This window comes from Venturia canescens, chromosome 7, assembly GCF_019457755.1.
Source record: "Venturia canescens isolate UGA chromosome 7, ASM1945775v1, whole genome shotgun sequence".
In the NCBI taxonomy this organism is placed as follows: Eukaryota; Metazoa; Arthropoda; class Insecta; order Hymenoptera; family Ichneumonidae; genus Venturia; species Venturia canescens.
In genome coordinates, this window is record NC_057427.1 from 12145631 (window position 1) to 12172246 (window position 26616).

General features: G+C 44.4%; 1 protein-coding gene across 2 annotated transcripts in view; it reads right to left on the reverse strand.

The window, feature by feature from the left end:
• The window catches only part of LOC122413097 (lachesin-like), a 43847-nt gene extending 18840 nt beyond the window's left edge, over positions 1-25007 (reverse strand). Inside the window, exons 1-3 of one of the 2 annotated variants that reach the window (XM_043423219.1) lie at positions 24716-25007; positions 20714-20895; positions 2841-2938 (exon numbers count right to left, since the gene is read on the reverse strand). In XM_043423219.1, coding sequence (XP_043279154.1) covers positions 2841-2938; positions 20714-20895; positions 24716-24720 — 285 coding nt within the window. In that variant the 5' untranslated portion in view covers positions 24721-25007. The remainder of the gene's footprint in view (positions 1-2840; positions 2939-20713; positions 20896-24715) is intronic. The other variant, XM_043423218.1, reaches the window with a different exon arrangement.
• Between the last annotated feature and the right edge of the window lie 1609 nt (positions 25008-26616).

The following is a 26616-nucleotide window of genomic DNA, read 5'->3' on the forward strand; positions in this document are numbered from 1 at the left end:
GAATGCCGAAAATAAATAAAGCAGAAACTGCAAGCAAAAATAGAATGTAACAATCGCCCATAGGACGATGAGTAAAATATCGATTTTTCGAAAATTCGACTATCGACTCTTTCGATTCATAAATTACTACGGTCAGCGATACTGTGAAAATTCACAATTTTGAAAATATAATAACGAAAGACCAAATATTACTGAGGTTGAAATACTGAAACGCCAAAAAGTCGAACGGTCAAAATAGCGAAACGTTAGAAAGTCGATCGATCAAAATAAAGAAATGCAGCGGAGCTCCAAACACACGCGTCTCACTCACTCGCTTACTCAGACCGGTGATCTCCAATTTTAAACATCGCCATTTTGACTTTCGCCTTTTCGAGCCATCGCTATTCCGCATATCCAAGTTTTATAGGCTCGAAAAATTCACTTTCGATTTTTTGCTACTGTCTATTCTGGTCTGTCTGTAAAACAATTACTCTCCATTTTGAATTCGAAAATATGAACTTTTGACATTCGGATGGTCTGTTAAAATTGCGATCCAAATGAAAACTATTGAAATATATATTTTCGGGTAAATATGAATTCAAAGAAGGAATTTTTGATTAAACGCGCAATCTGCTGAATAGTCGATCGGGAATAAGAATTTCGAATAACTTATTTTTCTCCAAACTGATATCACAACTTTTAAAATTTCGAAATATCGACCGTTCTACAATTCAGTTATTCGACATATTGAACCCCACCCGGTTTTTCGAAGACAAAAAATGTTCTTTTTCCACTTTTCTTATTATGTAATAATGGATGCAGTGAAAAACTCCTTCTCGAGAGCTTCATGAAGACGCGATTACCGGAAAAATCGGTGGAAAACGAGTTTTTCATGGGCAAAGCTCTCAAACGACTTTATCGCTTTTTTTTTCTCAAGAGATTACGGAGCTTCGGCTTTTGTGAATTATTCACTATCAAAAGTAAGCTTAGAAAAATGGTGCGGTTCATAAAACTCGAATAAATGGTCAGTTTTATTCGAAAAATTTGGATTTAAGGCGGAATCTAACGCACGCGTTTCACGCACGATTTTATTTCATCTTTTCCAGCTTCTTTCTTCCCTCTCGTCGCTTCTGCGTCTCTCTTTTGCTCTCCCCCTCTGTCTATTGGTTGCTCGAGGGTCATCTCGTTGGATTTTATCATCTCGGGGGCGTAAAAGGACATGAACGAAGAATAAAGTGGAAGACGATCCAGGGGACTCGTTAAGGAATCGTCTCGACTTTGCTCCTTAACTACTCTTATATCACTTTAACGCCCGGAGTTAAAGTCCTCTCCCGCCCGCGCGCGCGCGGGCCTGGGGAGCGGGGTCACTTTTGAAATCAGGCAAATGTAGAAATTATCCAATCGTTAACGTTTTATCCCCGTGAGAATATCCGTTAAATGAACATTTCAGCAAACCATATTAAAGCTTATGGTTTTCGACGATTCCATCTCAGAATTTGTCTAAACAATTTTTTTTTCAATAACCCTCAGATAAAATGGAATAAAAAAGCCAAACGGTTATCTAGATTTTTTCGACAGTGTGATGATATCGACCGCGGATCGCACGTTCGAGCTTCCTACACGGAGAGAAAATTCCAGTTATTTATTTATTCTTACGAACACACATAGTCATTTTTTGTGAAGCGAGAACTCGCTTAAAATTGATGTGTGATGCCAAAACAAGCGATGCTTGTGTTCGAGCTCTTCAAATTTCACTATGTTCAACTGTAAATTTCGATTGTGAAAACAGTACTGACTATGCAAAAGGGCATTAAGGTATTCCTTCCGCAGGACCGTATTTTTCGGTGTCGCAAACTAGGGCACTCGAAATTTGGATGGATTCCTAACTTCTGAGAAGTCGCTGTTATAAAGGAAAAGCTTCGGTTTCTGCCATTTTTCCAACTTCTATCGTTGATATATTTTTTCAACATTCGATAATCCTTTATTTTTATCATCGCTATGGATTCCTTACATTAAATTTTAATTCTTCATTAAATGTTCGATAACCTGCTGACCTGAAATTTCGCCAATCTATTCGCATGTACTTGTTTATACTTTACTGTAAATTAAAATCAATTTTTTGTAGAGAGTTCGGGTTCGTGAGAGGAATACCTTAATAATTCTACTTTACTACAGTTCATCATCGAGTCAACATAAATTTTACAATGCTTCCTCGGTGAACTGCGTACGAAAAAATAGCACAGTTTAAACCTTTGTCAGAGCAAAATACGCAATTTAAGTTTTTATTCGGAATTTACTTGGAAATTACAATGTTTTTGGTAAAAACCTCCAAAATCCGGGATGTAGAAGCCTGACACTTTGGCGTCATAGCGATTTTTACAATTTTTTCCTCTCCGTGCGAATATTCAAGGACGAATGAAATGCTGCTACGTGCCATAGTGAATTTTCAAAAACTCGAGCTCTTGGAATTTGAGTATGCTCAGCTGTAAAATAAGCAATTGATAAATTTGAATTTTGAGAAACTACAGGAAAATTACAACTTTTTTGGTAAAGAACCTCCAAAATGGCGAACCCCAACACTACGGCAGCCTAGTAATTCTGACTATTTTGTCCGTGCAAAATGGCTCCCCGAACGATGTTTTTAGTCCCCCAAATTCATTTGCTTTCTCACCTCAACCAAATTCGTGAATTTCGAAGGTGTCATTCGAGCAAAGCAGAACAGCAATCGCTGCGCGATAAATTCGTTTAATATTGTTATTCCGAAGGAAAGCATATCGCGAGTACGCGCGACTAATTTGGGTGCTGCGGTTATATGATCCCCGTATACAGGGGCTATTTAGGTCACATGTAACTTCTCTTACCTTGTAGTTACCCAATCCTCTAATGGTGCACGAGAGAACTGCTTCCCCCCGGCAAGCTGCTGTCACGTTTCCGATCGGTTTAGCGAAGCTCGGAACATCTGTGAATCATAGATTAGTCTGTTATCGCAATGGGGGAGGATTAAATTGATAGGATGCGAGTTTATTTGTAGGATGTATAATTCGGGAAGGTTGTGACGCACGAGGCAGCACGCGAGTTAATTGAAATCAATCGACCTTCTATTGCCCGCGTGAAAGTCAGCAGGAATTAATAGGATACGCGAAAGAATAAAGTTCGATGAGCCGGGAGAATGTGAAGAAACATTTGAAATTGATTATTTCCGCGCACAGCCTGCGCGGAGCGCACAATCTCCAACGAATGTCCAAGTTTGCCAACGCTTTCGTGCCGAAAAAATCAATTCCCTGGCGCGTCAAGGGGGGAAAAAGTTCACACATGGAATATGGAAATTTCAAAGCTGAGACGTAACAAGTTCCATTTTGTAAAGGTGTGGACCCCGTATCGGGCTTTTCACATATTTGTTGGTCCATTCTCGACTCACAAACTACTCGTGTGAGGCCATCGCACCGCGAGTGAAGTAGAGAGAGAGAGAGAGCAGGGGGTCGGAATTGGCGACAAACTTTTCGAGACTCTACGATTCTGGCAAGACCTCGTGCGTTGCACTCGAATCAGTGGGTGGGATAAAGCCATTTATAGATATACGAACGCGTATATATTCGCCGAAATGCGGGAGATGCCGCTCCGTAGAGCTTCTTGTTAAGCCGAACACGTGCGCTCCGCACGGAACATTCGCCCTTAAACCGCCGTAACTACTGCCCCTGGTAACATGTATCCGATGCAACCACGCACGCACACACACACACGCCCGAATGCACATACGAACGTAAAGTGTGTGTGTGTGTGTGTGTGTGTGGAGCAGTTCTATAGTTATCGAAAGTCACGATACACGCTGAGGATGGACCAGGCTTCTCGGCTTACCTTAGTTGCAACTTATTGAAAGATGCGTATCGAATCTCAGCTCACGTTTCTCAATAACTGTCAATGGAGGACTCCGTTTCGCCTGTATTCATATCGATGCCCGTGAAAATTCGTTTATTATTGCATAGTTGGAGAATTTCTCGCGCAGGGAGTCTCACATAAAATTTGCTTTTGCTGGTTAAATAGAGTGCACGGCGGCTACGGAATTTAAGATCGTCCGCGACAACGGAGAAACTCGTATCCGTTGTTGGCAACATTTCAGGCACGCGAATAACTCGGTTTGTGGCTAAATTTTGACGATTTGATGCTGCGAGGGTGGCAAAGTTTGGGATTGAGTAATTCGGCTTTGATCGTGAGAAGAAAATGCGAATCCGCGCAGAATTGCATGGGAATGGTGTCGTGAAATTTGGACGTTTCGACGTTCAATCTTTTGTTTATTATTGATTCTTATTGCTCGTAATTTGGTTACTTCCGGTCATAAAGTGGTCGTTAAGCTCAAAAGAGGTTGTGCCTCGGGGATTCCGCGCGCTCTCTCTCTCTGTATCGAGTTAGCTCACTTTTACTATTTTTATTTCGTTCTTTCCCGGTCGCTCATTCCTCTTGATCCTTTTTCCTTATTTTCTTGAACTCTCGCTCGCTCGCCTTCCCATTTTTATTAGCACTCCCCTTTAGATCTACGCTTCTTCGGGCAAAGTTTTAGCTTAAAGTTTGTCGCATCTCCGTTCGTCCGTCCGTCCGCCTTCCTCTTTTCTCGCTCTTCCTAAGTCTCTCGGTCTTCGCTGTTGCTATAGATATATCGCGAAAGATCGAAAAGCTTCGCTCGGACGAGTAAGTGTAGTCTTTGGGGAGAGACCGATCTCTCACGATCCCGATAGAAACGCGCAGCGCTCGCGCCAACGAGGAGTTGAGGATTCCCAGGCGAGCTTGCCGTATTTCGATCGCTCCATAGAACTTAAACTTTCTTTACGTCAGGAGGGATGCTCAGCCGCGCACTCGCACGCTCTTTCTTCCTCTTTCCGGATCTACAGGGACGAGGAAAAAAAAAGAGGAAAACGGTGAGCAGGCTGCCCCGCCTTTGCTGGCCAGAGAAAGGGGAAACAATCGGTGAAACTTGTCCTAATATTTCACTCGGGCGAAGGCGGCAAATCGCTTGAAAATAAACATTCGATTGCAGCTTCCTACGAGCAACTAATTTCTTCTAGTCGAAAAAATAATTTTCCTTCTAAAATCTTTACTCCGAAATTCATAAAACAACTCCGCGTCTACTCGTGTATAATTAAGGAGGATAGCTTGCGTTTTTTTTTCACACTCGCTAAAAATATAGAATTTCGCAATTTTTTCGCGTTTTTATAGGCTCGTGTGGAAGGAAAATACATGATAATGGAAAAAAAATTGGAATTTTTGTTCCAGACAATAATTACGACCTCCACATTGCGTACACAGCTGAGAAATTTCGACAATCAGACCTTCCGCATAAAACATGTAAAATTTAGTATTTCGCACATGAAAAAAAATGCTTTTGTACTCTCGAAATATCCTTGAAACTATACCGAAAAGTTCGCTATGCTCAGTTACTTCCGTCGATTCTAAAAAAAATCCCGAAAACAATCGATTTTTTCGAATTTCTAAAGCAGGACCCCCTTAACGTGCTATGTATAACTACACTCATCACAGCCCTACTCTATAACAACTCCGCTCTTTGGTCACGTATTTTTCAACAAAACTGTCGTTTAATACCATTCAGCGAAAGTAGAATTGTTGACTTGCTGCAACATAACTCGACTCTTACAAATCTACTCGATAACATTTTCACTCTAAAGATTTTTATTTTATGCACGAACAACGTCTCCACCCTGCTTCAACGTGTCTAGGCGGCTAACACAGATTATTAATGACAAAATAATAAGAAACATTGCATTTTATTGATTTTGCGAATTTTAGAGTGCGGCTGTTTGGAGCAGCGTAAAGAGGGCGGTTGTTATTCTGCCATTTCTGTTCTTAGCAATGTTTTCGAATTCGTTTACCTCCGCAAAATTATGCATTTTCGACGATCGGAAACAATTTTAACAGCGTCGCCTCGCGCTTCAATAATTTTGAATTGTTTTAAAACTTCAGCAGAACCAACGAGTTTCCTTGGTGCCAAGTGCAATGGAATTCTTGACAAACTCGTCTCGCGTCGTCGGTGTCTCTTCCATTCGAATTTATTCCGAACGAAAGACTTTTGAGCACGTTTTTGTAATGTTATCCCGCGCTCGCGGAGAAGGCTCCGTTAACTCTGGATAATCTGAGCCTCGTTTATTACATTCCTGAGCGAGTGTGAAGCGAGGAGGGCAAAGCAGGTAAGCGGAAATATCAAAATCTGAATCCGATATTGCTCCTCGGTCCTCGGTTCGCAATAAAGCAGTTTCTTCGTTGTTGACGCTTCATTTGTTTTCCATATCGAGTTTCTATGTAACGATAGGCACACGCGGGGAGGTTTTTTTTCGATGCGGAGCGCTGAAAAATGCGAAAAAAATGCATGGAATTTAGGGCGGGAATTTACGAGCCGGAGATTGGGGATAATTTATTTGTTAATCCGAGTAACAGGTGCGCCGCGCGCGTTTTCGATAAATAGTTGACCCGCTAACGAAACTCGTGTCCGCATCTCAAAAATGTTTTCATCATCCGCGACGACGGTTTTTATCGAAATGCGAAATGCGTGAGCGGAATGAGTTGTAACTCGCCGTCGGGCAGTTTCATTGGTAGCAAAAGAATCGAGTTTATTCGCGGGGGGGGGGGGGGGGGGGGCTGCTCGAGAACGGAGTGAAAAACTTGAAGGGAAATTTGTCAGGGGATTCCGGAGGTGCGATATGCAGAAGGGAATTCCAGTCTCCGGCTCGTTTCCTTATTCGTTCGGATCGCGAAGGCAAATGAAGCAAGATGGAAAGCAGGGCGAGACGAATAAAGAGACGGAGATGGATGCGGTTGGGAAAATTGTGACGCGCAGCGAGGAATAAATGGAGGAGGCGAGAGAGCGGCGCGCTCGCAATATCGCGGGCGGATTTCGTAAACACTAAATAAAGAAAGTCTTTTCGAAAACTATGATAATCGCAGCGATGTACAGACGCCTACGCACCGAGATATATTCCTCCAAAGTTTATCTTGCCACAAAGTACATCATCGCGAGTTTGATAAGAAAAGAGGCTCGAGGTCCACTTTACACCGCGTATTTAATCCTGGAAGCTTACGCCCTTCCGTTTTTTTTCTTTCTGGAATTTAATATACGTATGTATGAGTATTATGATAAGATATTCACTGACAGAAACAGCCGAGAGTTCGAGCCCGCGCGGCCGAGAGGGAGCAATTGAGAGAGAGAGAGAGAGAGAAGAGGAAACGGAATTCTCAGCTTTTCCTATATCCCAGAATGTAATATGAGGGTTAGTTCGGCAGAGGAAAAGGAAAGAGAAAGAAAGATCTCTCGGGGTCTCCCGCGCCGCGGCCGGATGTGCCAGTTGCGGCGGATTCGGCAGAGCCGCCAGAGTCCGGAGAGAAAAAGTAAGAGAGAAAGAGATACACGTGCACGTATATATAACGCGGGGATATTCGAGGAGGAAAATAGCTCGGTTTCCCGACGGCTCGCTCCTCCTCTCGCGAAAGAGAGAAAGAGAGAAAAGGGTTGCGCCCGCCGCTGTGAGTATATGTGGAATAGGACAAGAAAACTGGCGACCGGAGGCAGCACCCGTTGCCACTGTGCGCCCTACCCTCGCCCTCGTTGTGAATCGCGTACTATCCCGTTCCCCCCCCCGTCGTGGTTATACTAGACCAGGCGTAGTTTCTCCTTCTTTTCCTCTTACCTTCATATCTCTCTTTCCACCTATATACAGTCGTATTATTTATGTCTAAAGGATATTCCATTTGGAAGATCGCTTTTTTCTTCTCATTCGTGCTAAACTTGAGCCCTTTGAAGCTTCCGGAAGTGGCTCTATTATCGACTCCTCAAAATGTACAGTTTTGTTCGAAATATTTTCATGGGATAGGGGATTCAATAGGTCAAACAACCAAAGTGTAGGACGATCGACATTTCGAAATTTTTCAAGTTGTAATATATATCAGACTGGAGAAAAATAAGTAATTCGAAATTGTCATTTCCGATCGAGTATTTAGCAGATTACGCGTTTAACCGAATATTCCTTCGAATTCGTATTCACTCGGAAATGTATATTTCGACAGTTTACATTTCGAATGCGATTTTAACAGAGCGTATACGAATGTGAAAAGTTCATATTTTCGAGTTCAAAATTGAGAGTAGTTGTTTTATAGATAAGTAGAAAAAAATCGAAAGTGCATTTTTCGAGGCTATAAAACTTGGATATATGGAGAACAGCGATGCGGCTCGATCCGAGTGAGACGCGTGTATTTTGAACACCGCTGCATTTCTTTATTTCGATCGGTCCGACTTTCCAACGTTTCGCCATTTGACCCCGTTCGACTTTTTATATTTTCGAAATTGTGAATATTCACAGTATTGCAGACTGTAATAATTTATGAGTCGTTATATGCTATTTTCGATGTAGTATAAACGTCCTTCGAACTTTGGAGTTTCCACTTAATTTATTTTCAACCTTGAAACCTCTAGTCCAGTTAATCTGTCTCCGTGTTATCATTCCAAGCTTACAAACTCGAGATTTCAGCTGTTCGAAATTTTGCTCATTCCAACATTTTATCCCCGCCCATTTTCATGCAAATGTCAACTCGGTGTCGAAAATTTCCAAGGAGCCAAAATCCACGCTCGTGTTCCACGAGAATAAACATAAACAAAAGCTCCCGAAATTGCTCCGCATGGACGGACCCGTATCCTCGAGGATTCTCGCCCGAAATAGCCTCTGCAAAAGTGCTTAGACCATTTATATATACGATGTATACGTATACGCGTATATTATGAGTTTTATTTCATAGGAGAATTATTCCGAGGGGAAAATAATTCAATCTCCTCTGGCTGGCGAGCGCCGGAGGGGGGTAAGAGTGTGGTATTTCCTAAGAGGGCTGCTGGAGTGGAGCGAGACTGAGATAGATAGAAAAATGTGTGGGGGGTTTGGTTGGGCCGAGGGACACACAAGCCGGCGACTTATTTTCACCCTTTTTCTTTCTCGTTTCACCGAGTCCGCCCGCGCTTCCTTCCTCCTTGTACCGTGCCGCCGGCACTTTTCCCCGTATATCGGACTCTATTCCAAGTGCGAAATATAAATAGACTCAAAGACACGTGTGGGAGTAGGAGAGATAAAAAGTTCGGTGCTGGGAGAATGCACGACGGCGATGCTCGCGCGGGCGGGGAGCGTCCCGGAGGAAGAGGAAACTCACTGGGGACACTTTTCTGATATTAAATGTGGGCTGCGCCCACATTTTTACATGTGCTTCCCCGCGGGGAAGGCCGCGCTGAGCTGTTGCTTGCTTCCGAGGGAATGCACCGTGAGGGATTCGCGCGCCCGTGTCTGTGTGTGTGTGTTTTAAATGAATTTTAGCGCTGTACCTTAATTGACGAAAACCACAAGGTCGTTAGGGCAAAGTTCGCACGGTTCGTGCCGACGCGAAATGGAAACGAGCGAGGGAGAAAGTACGAGAGAAAGAGAACGAACCGGAGAACAATTAAGTGTGAGTAAAGGTTAGCAGCGGACAAGGGAGTCGTCCCTTGCGGTCATAGCTTACGACTCAACGGACGCACCGCACGGATATACACTGCCTCTGTACAGGAGCGCTCAGAACTCGAGAATTTCATCTCGAGTCACTCGCTTATTCATCAGTCATTAGTCTCGAAACGGGCGAACTGCTGGGAAATCCCAAAGGCCAAATCGCCTTTGGATTTTCCCTCATTTTTACTTTGATTTTGACGTTTTTTTTTTCTGGTGACCATTCCGCAGATTCGACAATCGCGATATTCTATTTCTGAGAATTTTTAAGCCGCGAAACTAAATGAAATTATTCGCTGTCGAGCGACGAAAAGCGGCTTCGACGATGAGAAATCTCGACGGCAGTGTCTTCGGTACTCTCGTAAGGCTTTTCCCAGTCAAAACTATCCACTGATTTGAACCCGGAGACACACGACACTGGTGCAAATTCGCACTCATGAAAACTTCGAAATTCCTTTCCTCAGTTTGACCTTTTTTCTGTGCCAAAACTTGATTTTCCAATTCTTTCGATGCTTGTAATCGATTACTCAGGAATTGTTACCCCGAAAAAGTCTCGCTGTAAGATTAATTCCATACATTCATGGAAGAAATAAAAACGTTTTGAAAAGTCTCCAAGTGCAAGTTTGCACCAGTGTCGCGAGTGTGTGATCCCAAAGGGAGTGTGGTGTTAATATTTTCGACGTTTCCTCGTTGCTTATTCGTTCTACATTATTGAGCCTCGAACCCATCGGCTTACAAGTTGCTTCCAGAATTTCAAAGTTCAATTTCCTGTTCGATCCCCCCTCCAGTCGGGATTGAAGAATATTTTCGTCGATTAGATTTTCGCTTCTCGTTCAAAGTGTCCGCAACGAAGACTGCAGCATATATTTGAGGACGATCGTTGCGCAGCTTTTGAGTCAGCCTGTACAGCGAGGTTTGTATCGGAGGAGAAATTCGTTTCGGAAGGTCTTGTCGTGGGCGGTGATGTAAAACCTCCAAATCTGAGTTTTAGGGCTTCTAAAGTTGAAGCGAGAGATAATCGTCGCACCCCGCGCACGGTCCCTCGAATTACGGAGCCATCAACTTCCTCTTATATGTTTATGCACGCGAAAAGACTTAATCGTTGCCCATTCAAGCTTCTTTTTCGGACGCGAGGTTGACGTGAAATTCGGTAGTTTAAAGCGCCGAGCAAGTTTATTCAACTTGTGCATAACATTATCATAATCGAAGAGAAGAAAATTCGTGAAAATTGCTCGTGGCAGTGCGTGCGGCGAAGATCATGCTCGAGAACAGCGGTCCGAAATTCCTCGAAGATTTTACCATAAAAACGGGACTAAATTCAACGAGGATGGAGCACAGGATCGTGGCCAATGGGATCCCATTTTTCAGCATATTCGCGCGGAGGATCTTCACCGTCGTGCGTGCGTATTACATTTATGGAGAAATATTCGCGTTTGTATCCGTATCAGAGTTGAGGTTCTCGCTCCCCCGGACTCGCGCTGGGCAAATAATCGTAGCGATGCGCCGAGTGAGCTCAGGATTCAAATATAATCTTCGTAAATTCATCGGTTTCTTTAAAAATACACTTTTTTAGCGTTCGAAGATTGTTCATTGGGAATATAATGGTCGTTGAGGGAAGTTCATTTGGCAATCGAATTAACAAAATCGCGATCAAAAAATTCCAACACAGTAATAAATAATGAAAAAATTTACTGTCACGATTTCAAGGCCCGAGGATACTTTTTTCGTGAGATAAACTTGTTTTTTTTTTAGAACTTTCTGGCATGTTTTGACGCGAAACGTTGGAACTCTGGTTTTGTGGCATGAGCGCGCGTGAAAAATTCTTCATCCGGCAGGTGATGTTCCTTCCTTAAAACGCTTATAATTATTCCGTTGTCTCCGAGCTCTCCGCCGTAATTAAAGCTCTCGCAACGAAGGCTGCTGGTATAGCGAAAAGAATCGCGTGTGTTTCGTCACGCGAGATATTGCAGAGTTTTTTCACGCGACAGAATCCAGCAGCATTGAGGTGAAGATTGAATAAAACGGAGTCGGGGAACGTGATTCCGCGATGAAAGAATCGTTTGAGTTACGATGAGAGTGATTCGCGAGACCATTTGAAACAAAGAGGATTCGTAACTCGGGCGTGAAAGACAGCGGCAGCGCGAAGAGATAAAATAAGTGGAGAAAAGTGGGCGCGCGTAAAGCTCGCGGTCGGTCCGCGTGCGCCCCGGCGATGCGTAAATATTAACTCGAAATAACGCGCATTATTCTCTCCCATGTATTCCGTCCTTTCGAGAGTCACGCGTCATTTAACGATTGCAGCTAAATGTTAAATATGTCGAGGTATTCCCGCATCCGCAGTCGCACGTATCAACGGACGTTTCTCCTGCCTTTGTAACCGCGTTTACACGCCCGCGCGGTCCAACGAGAGCCCGGTGTCTGAAAGCAAATTTCCACTTCCAAATGAAAATTCGAGTCGAAATCTGCTAGCTTCGAGTCCCCCGGGATTTTTCTCTCGTCCAGCTTTCGTCCACGATAAAAGTGTCGAAGGACTTTTACCTTCGGGATTTGCCCGTCGAGGGCCCGAAGGACTCGAGCGAACTTCGAGACACCCGATGCATGCGCGGGCGTCGGCGATGGGGCTGTACACGTGGAACACGAAACTCGGGTAAGCGCGTTGCCACGGCTCGCACCCTCTCAAAGTCTCGTTCGTTATCGCGTTTGTCACACAACTCCCGCTGACGAATGTTCCAGCCTCGGAAAGCACAGAGCGGCGGGCACCTATAAGCACGCGCTCCTACGTACCGAACACACGTTAAAGTTTGCTCGTGATAGGACGACGTCGGACCGCGCGCTGAAGGGCAGCCTTTTTCCCTCTCGCACCCTTTCGCGAGTATCTCTTTTCCTAGACACGCTTTTTCGTCTATTTCAAATTAGAATATTCCGGCTCTCGAATATTTCGGGGCATTGGAGTCACGTGCGCGAACAGCTCGCTGCGGACAAACGGACTCGTCGCGCTCCTCGAGATCGAACAACGAGTCTGGTTAGTTTTCGATCGCGATGCGCGTGAGCTCGGCGTTTCTCGAGTCCAGGGGAATTCTGACAAGTTTATGAGAACCGTGAGAGAGCTTTTAACAGTGGCAGTTTCGCACGAGGAAACAACCATTTTTTTCCCGCGCAGCTCGACCCCTGGCGAGTCATTAATCAATGAATTTTACAAGGTAAAAAATGGACGCAGATTCCGTACGAAATTGGAGAACAGTCATCCGAAAACCACAAATCACTCTACTTGCTGGCCCCCGTTAAATGGTCTGTCTCATCGAAGCTACTGGGATTTTAGTAGGAACAAAGTCCTCGAGATGATTCTTCTCCCACGGGGACGATCGGAGACTTTGAGGAGCTGTCCCGGGCGCTGCGGGGACTCGAGTGTGCTCGTTGTTTTACAACCGGAGCTATACGTTCCAAGCTCGCCCAATAAATCATTCACTTTCGATTAATTTTGTGCTCCTTTTTCTAAACACGAGCCTCCTCCGCAGAAATATATTTTACAAAAGAGCTATGTTTTTCAAAGGGATGCCACTCCCCTCGTATATAACCGTTTTTTTCCCCACTTGGAACTCGGATAAGGGATCGCTTTAATATTGCAGTCCAGCTGTCTCCGCGTGTACACCCGTAAAACAGGCTAAAAAAACCAGCGGTTTGATAATCCCGAGTCTCTTGCTCTCCATTATTCTGGCCTTTTTCGCTCTCCACCAGAAAACACCGCGCCACGTCTCTCTTTCCTATAGAAATGCAGCTCGTTATCAGCTACGTGTTCACTACGATCCCGTGTGCATTACGTGATTCACGTTTATGCAATATATAAATTTACATGCGAGCATATAAATTTTCGAAAGCGCACGAGGCAAAATGAAACAGACCGAAAAGTCCAAATTTCTCTGATCGTTTGGCCCGACTGCGATTCGATTCTTCGCGCAAACTCAACCCAAACGATATTATTTCGTTACGAGCGTATCACGAAGAGAACAAAATTTTCGTTATTTTTACTTAAAAATAAATTGATTCGGATGAAAAATTCATAAAATGATTAAAAATCGAAATAATTTTGGTGCTGGAAAATTCCGAAAATTTGAAATTCATTCATTCGAAAACAAAATTGCGAATACTCAAAATAAAGTGATTCAAGTCAAAAGTTTAGGAAATTAATGGTGGATCAATTCGAATTTGAAAATAATATATAAAAAGATGAACAAAATGGTTGAATATCTAACGCGATGGTAGAGCTTGAACTGCCGACGAAACGATCGACCGACGCAGCTAAAGTTGCGCAATTGCGTTGACCCAACGAGGATTTGGTTAAGTCATTTTATTCGAATGATGCGAAATTTACTCTTTTTATAAAGCAAAACGCTTAGTTTTGGCCCTCCGTCTCATTTTGCCCCAATCTCTTGCGCACATAAATGTGAGCTTATATAGTATTCAAATGCCAGATCTGTTTGCTCTGCCCGCCTCGCTCGCAACGCCCCTTATTTCTCCTCGAGTGCCGTAATTTACATACTTATTATTATATTATGCAGTTGCCAAAAATAATTTTTCATTTCCCAAGACAAACGAGAAATCGGGATTGACGATGCTGGCGGAGCTCGTGCGAGGAAAAATGGAAGAACGTCGTTGAAGAAAATCTGAAAAGAGCCCCCCAGATTCGTGAGTCTTCAGCCCTAAATCGATCATCCGCGACTCTGTCTTTTTAAACTTTCCTCAAACACCGATTTTCGGCCCAAACTCGAGTCGCTATAGCACCCCCCATTGGATCGATCGTTCGAGGAATATTCGCGAAATTGGAGGCGAGCTCGCCCGCTCCCTCTTTCTCTGCGATTCCTTTATTGCAATGGGAAGAATGTCGAAATGGTTTTGTCGCGCGTACAAACTCGATGCGAATCGGAGGAGGAGAACGCAGCGTCAAACACTCGCTCTAATTGCTGATCGAGAGGGACGTTCCTGGCTTTCGAGGGCGACGACGCGGGAACGAGTGTTGCACCGCCTGTACACGTTGCTTGCGTCCTAAAGCGATCCCGTTCCCCGCAGTAAAATCTTGTTACTTGCGTGTGCATACGGCGCGAATTCCGCGCTGGTCTGGAACGCTCGCGTCGATTCGGCCATTCGTAACGAGCTACTTTTCGAACAACGAAGAGAGCGGGTGCGAAAAATATGGGACGAAGATGCAATAAGAAAAGCATCGAAAGATGGAAATACACAACGAGAAGAGCAGGGAAGAAAGAATTAACGGATGAAGAGAGCCAACGTCCTCTTCTCCCCGCAGGACAAACACTCGCCACACGCAACCTCCACAACTCACTCGCCCACCTTCTCTTTTCGCCACTCTCGCAGATTAATACGCCCTGTGCGCACTGGTACGCTGCCTCCAGCAGCCTCGAATTATAGTGTAATCTCGTATGTAATTGAGGATTCTCGTAAATGGTGAGAATGAAGGAATTATCGAATTACTAAGCGAGGAGGAAGATAGAGCAGGGGGAAAAGCCAATGGCTACGTGTGCGGCGGTGAACGTAACCCGGAATACTTTTTCAATACGCGGGTACACTAATTACCTTCGCTTCTCGATTAATGGAGGTATAATAAAAAAAAATATTTGCGAGAGTTGAGAATTTACTGAGCGAAGCAACGAAGTAGGGACTATTTCATGGTAATGGGGGGGGGGCTCAGAAGTTCGAGGAAGGAAATCTGCTTGTGATATAAGGATTACAAAATGACGCTACAAATGGCTCTTTTGCTTAATGAAAAATAACGAGATTTACAAGTGAAATCGTTCTCGTTGGCCAATAAAGGGGGGGAGGCGCAAGCAAACTTTTTCATAATCCAGGGAAGATGAGACGAAAAAAACGAGCAAATACGAGTAGCAATCTGGAATTAAAGCACTTCTTTGTTCTCCGGGGGCGCCTCGAGTCGGTCTTACCCGATGCATTTTTTTATGCCTGGAATTTAACATCCACCCGACGTAAATCAAGTATGCGGAAAGTCCTTTTTTACTCTCGCGCTTGTACTTTTTCTTTGGCTGTTTCTTCGTACCGCGAGCCCCGTGAAAACAGCTCCCCTCGCGAATATCCTGCTGCATGGTTTTAAAGCCTGCTGCTACGATCGAAAGGGTAACGCACAAAGCGCTCCCTTTTTTCGCTACCAAATTATTTGTGGAGGAGATGAGAATTCACGGGGATAAAAAAAGGATCCTCCTGTCTCTTCGGAGCGGTTTTATTTCGCTTTCAAATCCGCACAATCTCGCAAACCTTCGCGTCTCGCCATGGCTCCATTTATTCGCCGACGGATTTGTATGTTTTGACAGAAATCCTGTTTATATTATGGACTCAACGCCCCCTCGTAATTATATAGTTGGGTCCGGCACATCTCGCGCACTTAATATTTCTTAAGGATTCGGGAAAATGGACTCTTGCGAGGAGAGCGAGGGGGCTCGCGGTTTCGCGAAGCATTCAAAAGACCCTCGTGGAGATGCAACTTTATTCGTTTCTTTTTTTGAGATATTTGAAACTCGAAATTCACATTTTTATGCACGTTTTCGTGAGCAGCTCGTACGAAACGTTTTTAAAAAAGTTTAAAACAGTGAATATCAGTTTCGTTGTTTTTAAGGTACTTGGAAAAGGTCTGGAGACCTTATTCAAAATAAATATCTCCTAAGAGAAGGACGAACAACCATTTTTTTGGATAATTTTTGGAAAAAATACAATTTTTAAGTTTTTGCGCGTTTTTGCGTTTAAAAAGAACAGCTGAAAATCAATTTCGTCATTTTCGAGGTACACTTGAGAAACCTCAAAGGACTGAAAACGCTGATTGGAGCAGTGTTCGTTTTAATCCGAATTGAATATTTTTTGAAGAACGACGAGCGAGCATTTTTTTCCTTTTCCCCCCTCGACCTTCGAATTCCGCAAAATCCTAAAAAGCCTAAAAACAGTAAAAACTGTCAAAGAATCGAGATCGAACAAATCGAAAAAAGTGAATAGCTCGAATAATGAAGCAAGCAAGATTTTTGAGCCGTGAGTGATTCCCCACCCCGCTGTTGCAGCTGTCGCCGCTTCCTCATCGATAAATTGAGAGATTCCACTTTCATGAAAATTCTAATCACATAATAACGGAAATCACATAACGCGGAAAATTCGAAGGTAAAACGCATGCCGAATTCGCAGAGGATTTTATTTTCTCGGTAACCCAACGTCCCGGTCTTTTCGATCGCATGCACAGGCTCGCTAAATTCCCGGGGAAAGTTCGGCGGGCGGGACGAGGAGCACCGTGTTAACAATGGCTGGTGTTTGTAATTGCAAAACTGTCGAAAATTGAATGGGCCCAGGGGCGGGGTCGAGGCTTTTTTACTTATCACGTTCGAATAGCGCCAACGCTTTGTAACGCTCGGTACATATACTCGTGTAGAAAGACGCGAAGGCACACACGCGCGCGCACACACGGTTCCGCGGAGTCGGGGGAGTTGCTTGGCGAGCTCAGCAAGCTGTTACCCTCGGCGCCGCAATAATATACGATTTTCACGAATGCTCGACTTCGAACTCTAATTAATCTGATTTGCCGCGTGCGCGCGGGAGTCTCGCTATAGTGTGCCTCAGCTTTTGGCCCGCGTAACGTCTCGCGTATAGCGATATATTTATGAGCGTGTACAAGCGAATGCGCGCAATTTCGGGTTGCTTAATCCCGATGATTATTGAGCTAAGGAACGCGATTGCGAGTGACGACGTCTTGGTTGCGCTGTGGATCCGCGCGCACGCCTCTACACTTGGATACACAAATGTCATCGAGTGAAATTGATTCGGTTAAGGGGGCATGCCGAGGGCGACAATAATGAAACTGCAACCCGAGCGCTCGCGGGCTCGTATTATTTACGATATTACTAGCCGCCGCGTGGGAGCTCGGTCCCCTCGGTATTTCGTGTACTTGGTAGACCGAATTTTCGTCGACAAGTGTCCGGTACGAGGACGAAAAACCGGGGGGGTGGTTCTTCGGAACGGATTCACGCGGGTCGCGAGTCGACTTGAGCTCGGGGGGCGAGGCACGATTCGCACATGGAAATATATACGGGAAAATACCTGAGAAAGGGCGCGCGAATGGGAGGAGAGAAGCAGGCAAGAGAGTCCGGTAAACTTGTAAGTGGCGAAATAGAGTTTGTCTCTCCCTGCTGGCTGTGACAGTTTAATTAATATCTTTCATCGTCAAAGGAAAAAGTTGGTAAACTCTCGGCTTCCGTATTCCCCTCGGTCCCTGCTCTCGGAGCTCTCTCGCTCTTTCACGTTTCCGTAGGGACGCAAACGTGCCGAGTCACCATCCCGAGCACTTGAACTTTCCCCCCCGCGCTCCCTCCTCGTCCCTTCGTCTCCCGATTCCTCGCGCTTGAGGCGCGACGCAGAGCTCGCCGGCCCTTGGCCTCCCCGCGTCCTTTCTTCCGATGTGTTCCCGGAGGATCGCGAGCAGGCCAGATTTTCGCACCAAGTTTTTTCTCCCCCGCCGCAGCGGAGCTTTGCACAGATGTGCAATCGTAGCGGTTCCGCAATCTCGCTGACTTTTCTCCGCTCGTCTTTTACTCGCTAACTCTCCCCACCGCGTTTTTACTCTCGTCCCTTTTGCTCCCCGCCGCTCGCTCGCTCGCTCGCTTTTCCTAAAGGTTTCTTTGCACATATAACGAAGTATATGCGGTGCGGTTAATGAAAGCTCGACGCGTCTCCCTCGCCTGCGCGGAGAGCTTGTCACGGAGGAGCGTAGCTTCGCTCGGCCGACTAAACCACGACTTCCACCCCTGGCGTGTGCGGCCTTCCACGTGTATTTTCCACGCACACGAGCAGAGACCGGCTTTTTCGGCGGGGCGGGTGTCCGACTCGACAATTAGCCGAGGCTGTGCACTTTCACCGACGCGTTGACAAGCACAAATCCGTAGAGTTATGCCCCCTCGTCTCGAACATCCTTCGTGAGGAAACTCCGGCCGCGTCTAATGCACTGCGCGCGGAGGGAAACGAGAGCGAGAATTCTCGAGAGAGGAAAAAGGGAGGCTGCGGCGCTTCCGCCGTCTCGCTCTGCGCCGCTCTTTCCTCTCACTCTCCGGACTCTTGTGCCGGCTAGAGAATATGAAAATCCGCTTGGACTCGGGGGTGGGACCGAGGGAAGGGGGGCGGAAGGGACGTCATTACGCGGCTCCCTCGTACGGCTAATGTCATTGAAAAGATCTCCTCGCTGATTGAGCTAACTCGAATTCGGTTTTCCGCCCCCTCGATTACGCCCAAAATTACTGCATTTTTCTTCCATCCGCACGCGAAGCCTTGCTCGCGGGGACTCGCAGAATGATAAAAACGTTCCGCGAGCACTTGTTATTTCTGTTAAGCCGCCCGCGCCCCGTGTCTTGACGAATTTATTGAGGATCTTCAATCCCCCGACAATCCGCTACGGCGCATCGACGCGTCTGTATAAATTGATGGGAAATGACGTAACTAAATTGAAAATTGACTTTTCAAGAATCGGGATAAAAACTGTCGTAATCGAAGTGCCACTCGACGTTAAACTCGCTCGACGTTCCCGGCTCCGTCCCTCGACTGATAACAACAAAAAACAAAAACACACACACAAACTAAAAGGAAATGTTACCACAGCATCCATCGCTCATGCATGCCATAAGAGAATCCTTCCGCTCCCCGCCCCTTCTCTTTTTTGTTCTCGTTCAATAAGAGAAAAAGGTTATAGGCTAATGGAAACGTATATATATACGAGAATAAGAGATTACAGGCACAACGATTCGCGTTTTTGGCCGAACCGGACGGCCCTTGAAACGTTATAACCCCCATTCTGGCCAGACGTAAACGATTCGATACAGGGTGTCCCATGACAAATGCGGCACGAAAAAAAAACGAATTTGAATTATTTTTTTCTTTGTAAATCGTTAGATCGTGGCGAGGAAATGGGAAACGTTTTCGAAAGACACTTCTTTTCGCGGGCCCTCTCGTCGCGAGGCTCCGGCGAACTTCGAACGTGTTTTTTGTCCGAGACGCGACGATTTTAAAAAATCGATTTCCGTTCCTGGTGGAATTTCACGACGAAGGAAATCCGTTCGTATATAATTTTAGATCTCAAATACACTCTTTAGTTTACGAATCCATTTTGACGTTTCAGCTTTTTTTATGGGAAATGGGAAAATTTTGGAATGCTCGGTGCGCGCAGCACCAGCTATACTTGGGGAGTAAAATCAGGAAAATTTACGAATTAATCTAACACCTGACGCCTCAAGTGTACATCATATTAGCTTTCCTTTGAAAAAATGTAACGTTTGGAGCATGAAAAACAAATGTGCGTACTCGCACGTTTATTTTGCGATAATTGAAACACGAAACGCCGCGGCTTCGTATCGATATATTTCGATGAGTCGAAGCAGTTTATCTCTTAGTTTAGCATCATTTTTATTTAGTTTAGGCCCGACCTTAGTGACCGATGCAGAAGCAAAACATGCGCTCCGCGAGAGGGTTAACTTGGGAGTTGAATGACTTTCTTTCACACTCTGCAGCTTCTCAACGAGACAATTCGAAGGATTCGCAGAGTCGGAGTCCAACGAAAAGAAGGAAAAAGTCATTTTTCATTGACCAATTTCTCATTTCTGTTGTGGCTTGAAAAATTACGAGATGGAGAATTACTGAAATAATTGGAGAGCATTTTTAGATCGGTTCGCTGGACTCCAACCTTTGCAAACTTCCTCGATCCTCCGTTTCATTAAGTTGGCACATTCTTGTGTCGGAATTTGAGGAAAATGGATCGAGCCCTGGGCCCGGGACACCCGGTATGCCTATAAATATGTGGATACACGTGGGCGCGTCGCGGGAGAAACGAAGTTGAGAATAACTGTGTATAGAAATGTGTATGCGCGCTTGTAACACGCTCCATTCTCTCGTTCCCTCATTCTCCGGTGTGTCGCGTGCGCGCGGGCGAGGATAAATCAATTAACGCCAAAGTAATTGCCGCCGCGCGCGTTGCGCGCGACCGATTTTATATATACGCGAGCAAACTCTCCATTTATCTGTTCATAGATGAATGTGCGTTCGGAGATTTACAAGGGTGTTAAATGAACGCGAGTACGAAGGCGAATTTTTCAAAGTACGCTTTCGTATACGAAATTCGTCGAAGGAAGAATGAGAAAACAGGGTCGTGATGGATTTTATAATTGAGAAATGCTCACCGTTCTCCTCCAGGCTGAGATCCCGTTGGACGACTTCGCTCGTCCTCGCAGCGACATTTCCGGTGTTCCTTGCCGCGTTACTTCCGGTGCTGCGGGCGTTCCTGCTGCCAATTGCTGCGCTTAGATTCGTACTGTAGTCTTCGAGAAGTACGTAGCACAGTAATAGCCGTGCCACACTCATTCTTTGAAACAATTCAAACAATAAATGCCTTTAAGCGTGCATACAGAAAGCGTTTTTTATTGGTAGGCAAACAACATTTATTTTCTTCGTATATGGCCCGAGAGATTTAGAGGCTCGAGGCTCAATTATTTCGAGCAGGGCATCCGGAACGAGGGTTTCCCTAACGAGTCCGCCCCTTTTTCAGCCGATTTCGATACGAAATTTCGGCTCACGGGGAATTCCGAGACACTTTTACCGACTCGCCTCGTCCTCGATTCTTTCAAGCCCCGAAATCAGATTTTTCCTTCAACGATTTAACATGGAATGTCTCGTGCACCCTCGGAATGTGTACGCGACACTCTACCATAACACTTATTGTCGTGTGCAAACGATAAATCCTCGACGTGAGCCCGGAGATTCTTTACTTCTAGAATATCGCGAGTGCTCTTACCTTTTTCAATGCTTTTTTCCCTCGCTCTCCTCCACCCCTTTTCCCTCTTTGTACTTCTAGTTCTTACTTTCTGCGTGTGTTATTTCTTCTCCTACGGTTCTTATTGTAGTTGATAGACGATGGATCGTCTATCACGAGGAATTCGATCCTTAATATCGTCTTCTCTCGATTCTTTTACCCCCGAAGCTCTTTCACTCTGATATATATACCTCTGCTTAAGACTAGATCATGCCCGCAGGATCGTATTTTATGGATGTCCAAATTCGATCGATTTTTTACTCCCTAATCAAAGATATATTATCACTCGCTAATTAATGTCAGAGTTATCAATGCGAAATTGTAAATACATTTTTTCGACTTATTTTTTGGCTAATGAAATTACGAGCCATTTATTTAGCGGGGATCCGCATCGCTGACTGAACCCGAAATTTCATTCGCCCAAAAATCGCTTTAGAGAGCGCTAAGGGAAACACACAGAGGGAAATGGATCAAGAAAAAAGTGTGTGGGAATGAAAATGATGTCATCGCTTTCAAAACTATTGCATCTTATAAAGTGAAGTGTAAAAAAAATACTGAGAATATGAAATTTTTTGGGCAACAATGTCAATTTTTTTCAGATTTATTAGCAGATTTGCTGAGACTATAATAATAATAACAATCTATTTCCCGTGCAGTTTTTTGAGGCTAGGATCGTCACCGTCCGTGTTTTCGACTGAGCTTTCACCAGTTTTTCGTCTCCTTTTTCCCAACTCTTCTTTAAAGTGTATGCAACATAGCCAAACTGTAAACTGATCTAACTTTTGAAAGGTAGAGGTCATAATTTTTGAGTTAAAAAAAATGACTGTACGGGCTCAGCTTCCTTAATAAAAAGACAGAAGACCATGAGAGGAATGGGCCAAGCCAAGGAGAACTCTTCCCAAGCGTTATATGGAAAGATAAACGATTTTTTTCGACAGTCCGTCTGTTTTTCGTCGTATTTGAACACGTTTATTTAAATAACGAATAAGAAGAACCCCTTAAAATTTGATACCGCGTGTCAGTCATTTAAAGTCTGTGTAAATTTCGAGTCTTGAGGAAATCGTTTCGTGGATGAACTGCCTTAAATTCTTACTTCGATTGATGCCAGTTTCTCTCTCAGTGCTTGATCATCCCACATTCGTAAAAATGATAAAACAAACAGCAATTGTGATATTTGGCGAGAGTGTAAGCGCCGCGATTTGTCGGAAGATTTATAGCTAATGACAAGATTTAATATCGTTGGATAGCGTATTTTTTGTTGAAGTTTATGATCGTTAAGAATTTGAAAAGGTTGTAAGAGTCGAGGGCAGCGACAAAATATAGCGCACGACCACGGAGGTCCAATTTTTTTTACAACTTCTCAAAGCTCCTGCTTCGGCGCACACGCGCTAAAGTGCTTCAATAAAAAGATTTTATTTACGGGATGAAAAGTTTATGAGAAAGCGAAAGTCGATTCTTCCCGCTGTCGAGCCCAGTGCGACCTTTTATTTTTTATTTTTCTCATTCCTTTCTTCCAAGTTTCTCCCGTTCGTCCGTCCCGACTCGAAAAGATGGCATCACAATTGCTAATTCGAATGGAGCTTCCGCGGTGCACCGATTTTTTATCCCGCGAAAAATAATATTCAGCTATTTGTCAACGCTTCGACGAGATTTTTCCTCTTTTTCGCTCGCTCGAAAAAAATGCCTTTCAAAGGTTTTTATAAAAAGCCTCGAAAAATCCTCGACTTCGCTCAATGTTTTTCTATCATATCATTTCATCGGAGTCCGTACCAATGGAATTTAATTTTCACAAGAATTTTTCTCCGCTCTTTCGATTCTCACACTTTTCCATCCCGCTCGCCGGCCCCGCGTCAAAGGCTCGATTTCAATATTGCTTTTATCATTCCCCATAAACACACACACACACACACACACACACACACACAGACAGAAAGAGAAAGGGAGACGGAGAAATTTCAAAAAATTTAGGTTCCAGAAGTTTTTCGCAATTTTTTATCGAACGAAGAGTTACGCGGAGTTTCGGTACTCGCGTAGCAGGATGCGTGGGGGCTTGGAAAAGCGTTAAGTACGTTTACCCATTCGTCGAAATTGTGCACACACGCCGTCCGCCTGTAACAAATATTCCCGCGCGCTCCCTTTGCCCCCCTTTCTCCCGCCTCGCTCTCATCCTCTCTCTCCAATATACGAGAGAACGTCCGGAACGTAAAGGCGATTTTTATGCCAGCAGCCTTAAATCCCTTGCCTCGAGCCTGCGAAATCACCACGTCGTGCTTGCTCTCACATTTCCATACATATACGTATATTGCCACACGAGCATATAAAGAGCCGAATGATAATATCTCGGGATCGGGACGAGGGAGCACTTATAGAGCCCGCATACAAACTCGAGCGATCAAACAACGTCTTATGGCATTTATCTCACTAAAGTATGAAAAATGTCTCGCGACATGGCGCGGACCCATTTTTCCCTAAATGTCTTACGGACTCGCCTCTTCGAACTATACTTCGACAGAGTGGCAAAAATCAAGTATTTATTCCGATTTGGAACGAGCCTACAGCGGAGCTTGTAGTTTTAGTTTATTTTTCATGCTATTCACAAAAATGATGCTCTTTCTAATGGAGCGAGAGGATATGAGATTCGCCAAACTTTTAATTGGCATTAGCAATTTTATTTTTGTTGGGGCTCTTTGCCAAACTTCTCAATTCAAAGTAGCCTCGGTCCGCTTTTACGTACTCGTGAAAATTCTGCGACGTCCGCGCTCGCTCTGGCGAGAGGAACCTGCTTTCGCCGGCTTCGAGTTACGTTGGGGGATGACTGAAAATTTCCTCGTTCTCCGTTGACGTTGATTTTGAAGTTTTATCGCTTTTTTAATCGCCCTTTTCTCGGGATGAGGACCGAATGTTGTTTCAACGTCGGGGATGATAAAAAGTGTCAATTTTACGTCCCCCGTCCCCCCGTGCCGCAGTGGAAAGCAAAGTTTTTTGAGAGCGCCTTACGAATTACTCGAGCACTTATTAATAAAAAGTAAACCCTCGATGTACATAAATTAGAGCGAATCTCACTGAGACATGAATATGCAGGACCCGGAGAAAGTACCTCGAACGAAAAAAAGCCAACGTACATCTTCCGCAGGCCTGTTCTTCAGCGATAAAGTCACGGAGGATCAAAAAAGGCGCGAGTCACGGATAAACGATGAGATTTCGCTGAGCAATGAAACGAAAATGTTTGCCAAAGATTTGAGGAGAAATGAGAAATTTTATCGCAAGATTTTCCACTCGTTTAATATCTACGATCGCGATGTTGAAGGAGAAAAAAAGTCTTGAAACATGTTCGGAAGTTTCGGGAATAAAAGTTTCGACTTTGCGGACTCACCTCATGAGGAAACTTTAGCATTATACTTGAATGTCATAAGATGAGATTTGTTTTCAATGAAACGCACTTTTAAATCGCACTTTGGAATGTTGAAAATTCAATTCGGTTTATTTTATTGTCCAAACTCGATTATTCCCCTCTCACAATAAATTAGAATCTTTATTTACGTTACGCAGCTTCTCGGACGAGCGTTCACTTCCGTCAATCGTAAATGCAGAGTTATCTCAAGCCCCAAAGTCGCGGACGCATCCCCGGGCGTCGAGACGCGTGTACTGGAGTGTCAGGTTTCGCGGGGTTGCGCGACGTCGAGAGCCTCGAGGATCCGCTCACTTGCGCCTTCCCGCACACACACAGCGCCTCGCGCCATTATTCAACGCGCAGGTCCTGCATCTCCTCTCCTTTTTCTCTCTTTGTATCACCTTTCTTTCACTCTCTTTTTGTCTCTCCTTCTTCTCCTATCCGCTCGCTCCTCCCCTTCCCATTCTATTCCACGAACCCTTTATCAACAATTCTCTCACCTTTTATGCTTGCCCCAACTACCAAATCACTCGATCTCTCGTTAATGCCGTATAATGTCCAATTCATTACGCAAAATTGATATTGCTTTGCCTTCGTCGCTTTGTACTCGTTACAGCGACTCGCGCGAGCGCGCGCACACACACACACACACACTCACACTCGAGCGTCAGGCTCGGCACACTTTTCCATATATTTTCCAATTTTACGGAGATCCTTGCGAATCGTTCGTTCGTTCAGCGTAATCATTGTTTTATGACGAATCGAATCAGCTTCACGGCCGATGAGCGTACGCGGTTTTGCATTTTCGTAAGTACTATTTTTACTTGTTATTCGACTCGTTGTTTTTTTCGACGTTTGAACAAAGCTCAGTGCCCCTATTTTCATCGGTGTACTGAAAAATGTACGAGCAATCCTATTGTGAGGGAAACGCGAAGGGTGCGGAACGAAAACCGTTGAAAAATTTCCATTACGAGTCTCCAATTGTTTCGGTTTTTACATCGAATTTTCATTACTCTCATTGTTCCGATTTGAAGAAGTGGAGGATGATCATTTGTGTTCGGAAAATCATGCTGCCGGTTGATGTGGAAAATGTTCATTTTGGTTGAAAATTTGGAGAATTGGCAATGCGCTAGGCAAAATCGGATATATCGAACTTTTCAACGGCTGGAATCATTCGCGAGTCATTTGTTGCACGAATTTCTCATAAATGCGGATTATTAAGCTTACAATAATGCACGCACGGAAATAAGTGATAAAAGAAATATCATGAAAGAAATCATCTCGCATGTATAGTCGAACTGGAAAATATTCTCCGCGAGTGTAGACTAGAAATTCTTGCCAACAAAGGATTATGAATTTACGATTATTCATTATTGCCACCACCGAGGATTCTCATTTCAGGTTGCTCCTGAAATTCCACGATTATACGATTCAACGGACCAGCTCAATTGCTCGTGGACTCTCAAAGGGCACTTATATAGTAGCGTTTGGCTATTTTCACAATTGCTTTCAGCACACATAATGATGGGAATGATTCGCTTTATCGCGTGTACAGTCATTCGAACAACATTCGTATTTATTTGATCATCTTATTTGCGTACTTCATACTATTTCGTTTGCGAAGAGTCGATCGATCGAATAATGAAAAACAAATGAGGTCCTAATGATTTCTCGTTTTTTCCACCCCGAATTACTGCTACTAGCCGAGAAAAAAAGTGATGAAGTTTACGTGAAAAATTTTTTTTTTTATGTAAACCAACAATTCGACGAGAATGAAGCAAAGTATTGTATAACCAAAAAGTCGATACCCCCGAAGCGAATGCGTACAATTATAAAATATTTCGGTAGAGAAATGTAAAAAAAAAAACAGCACCGAACTCGAT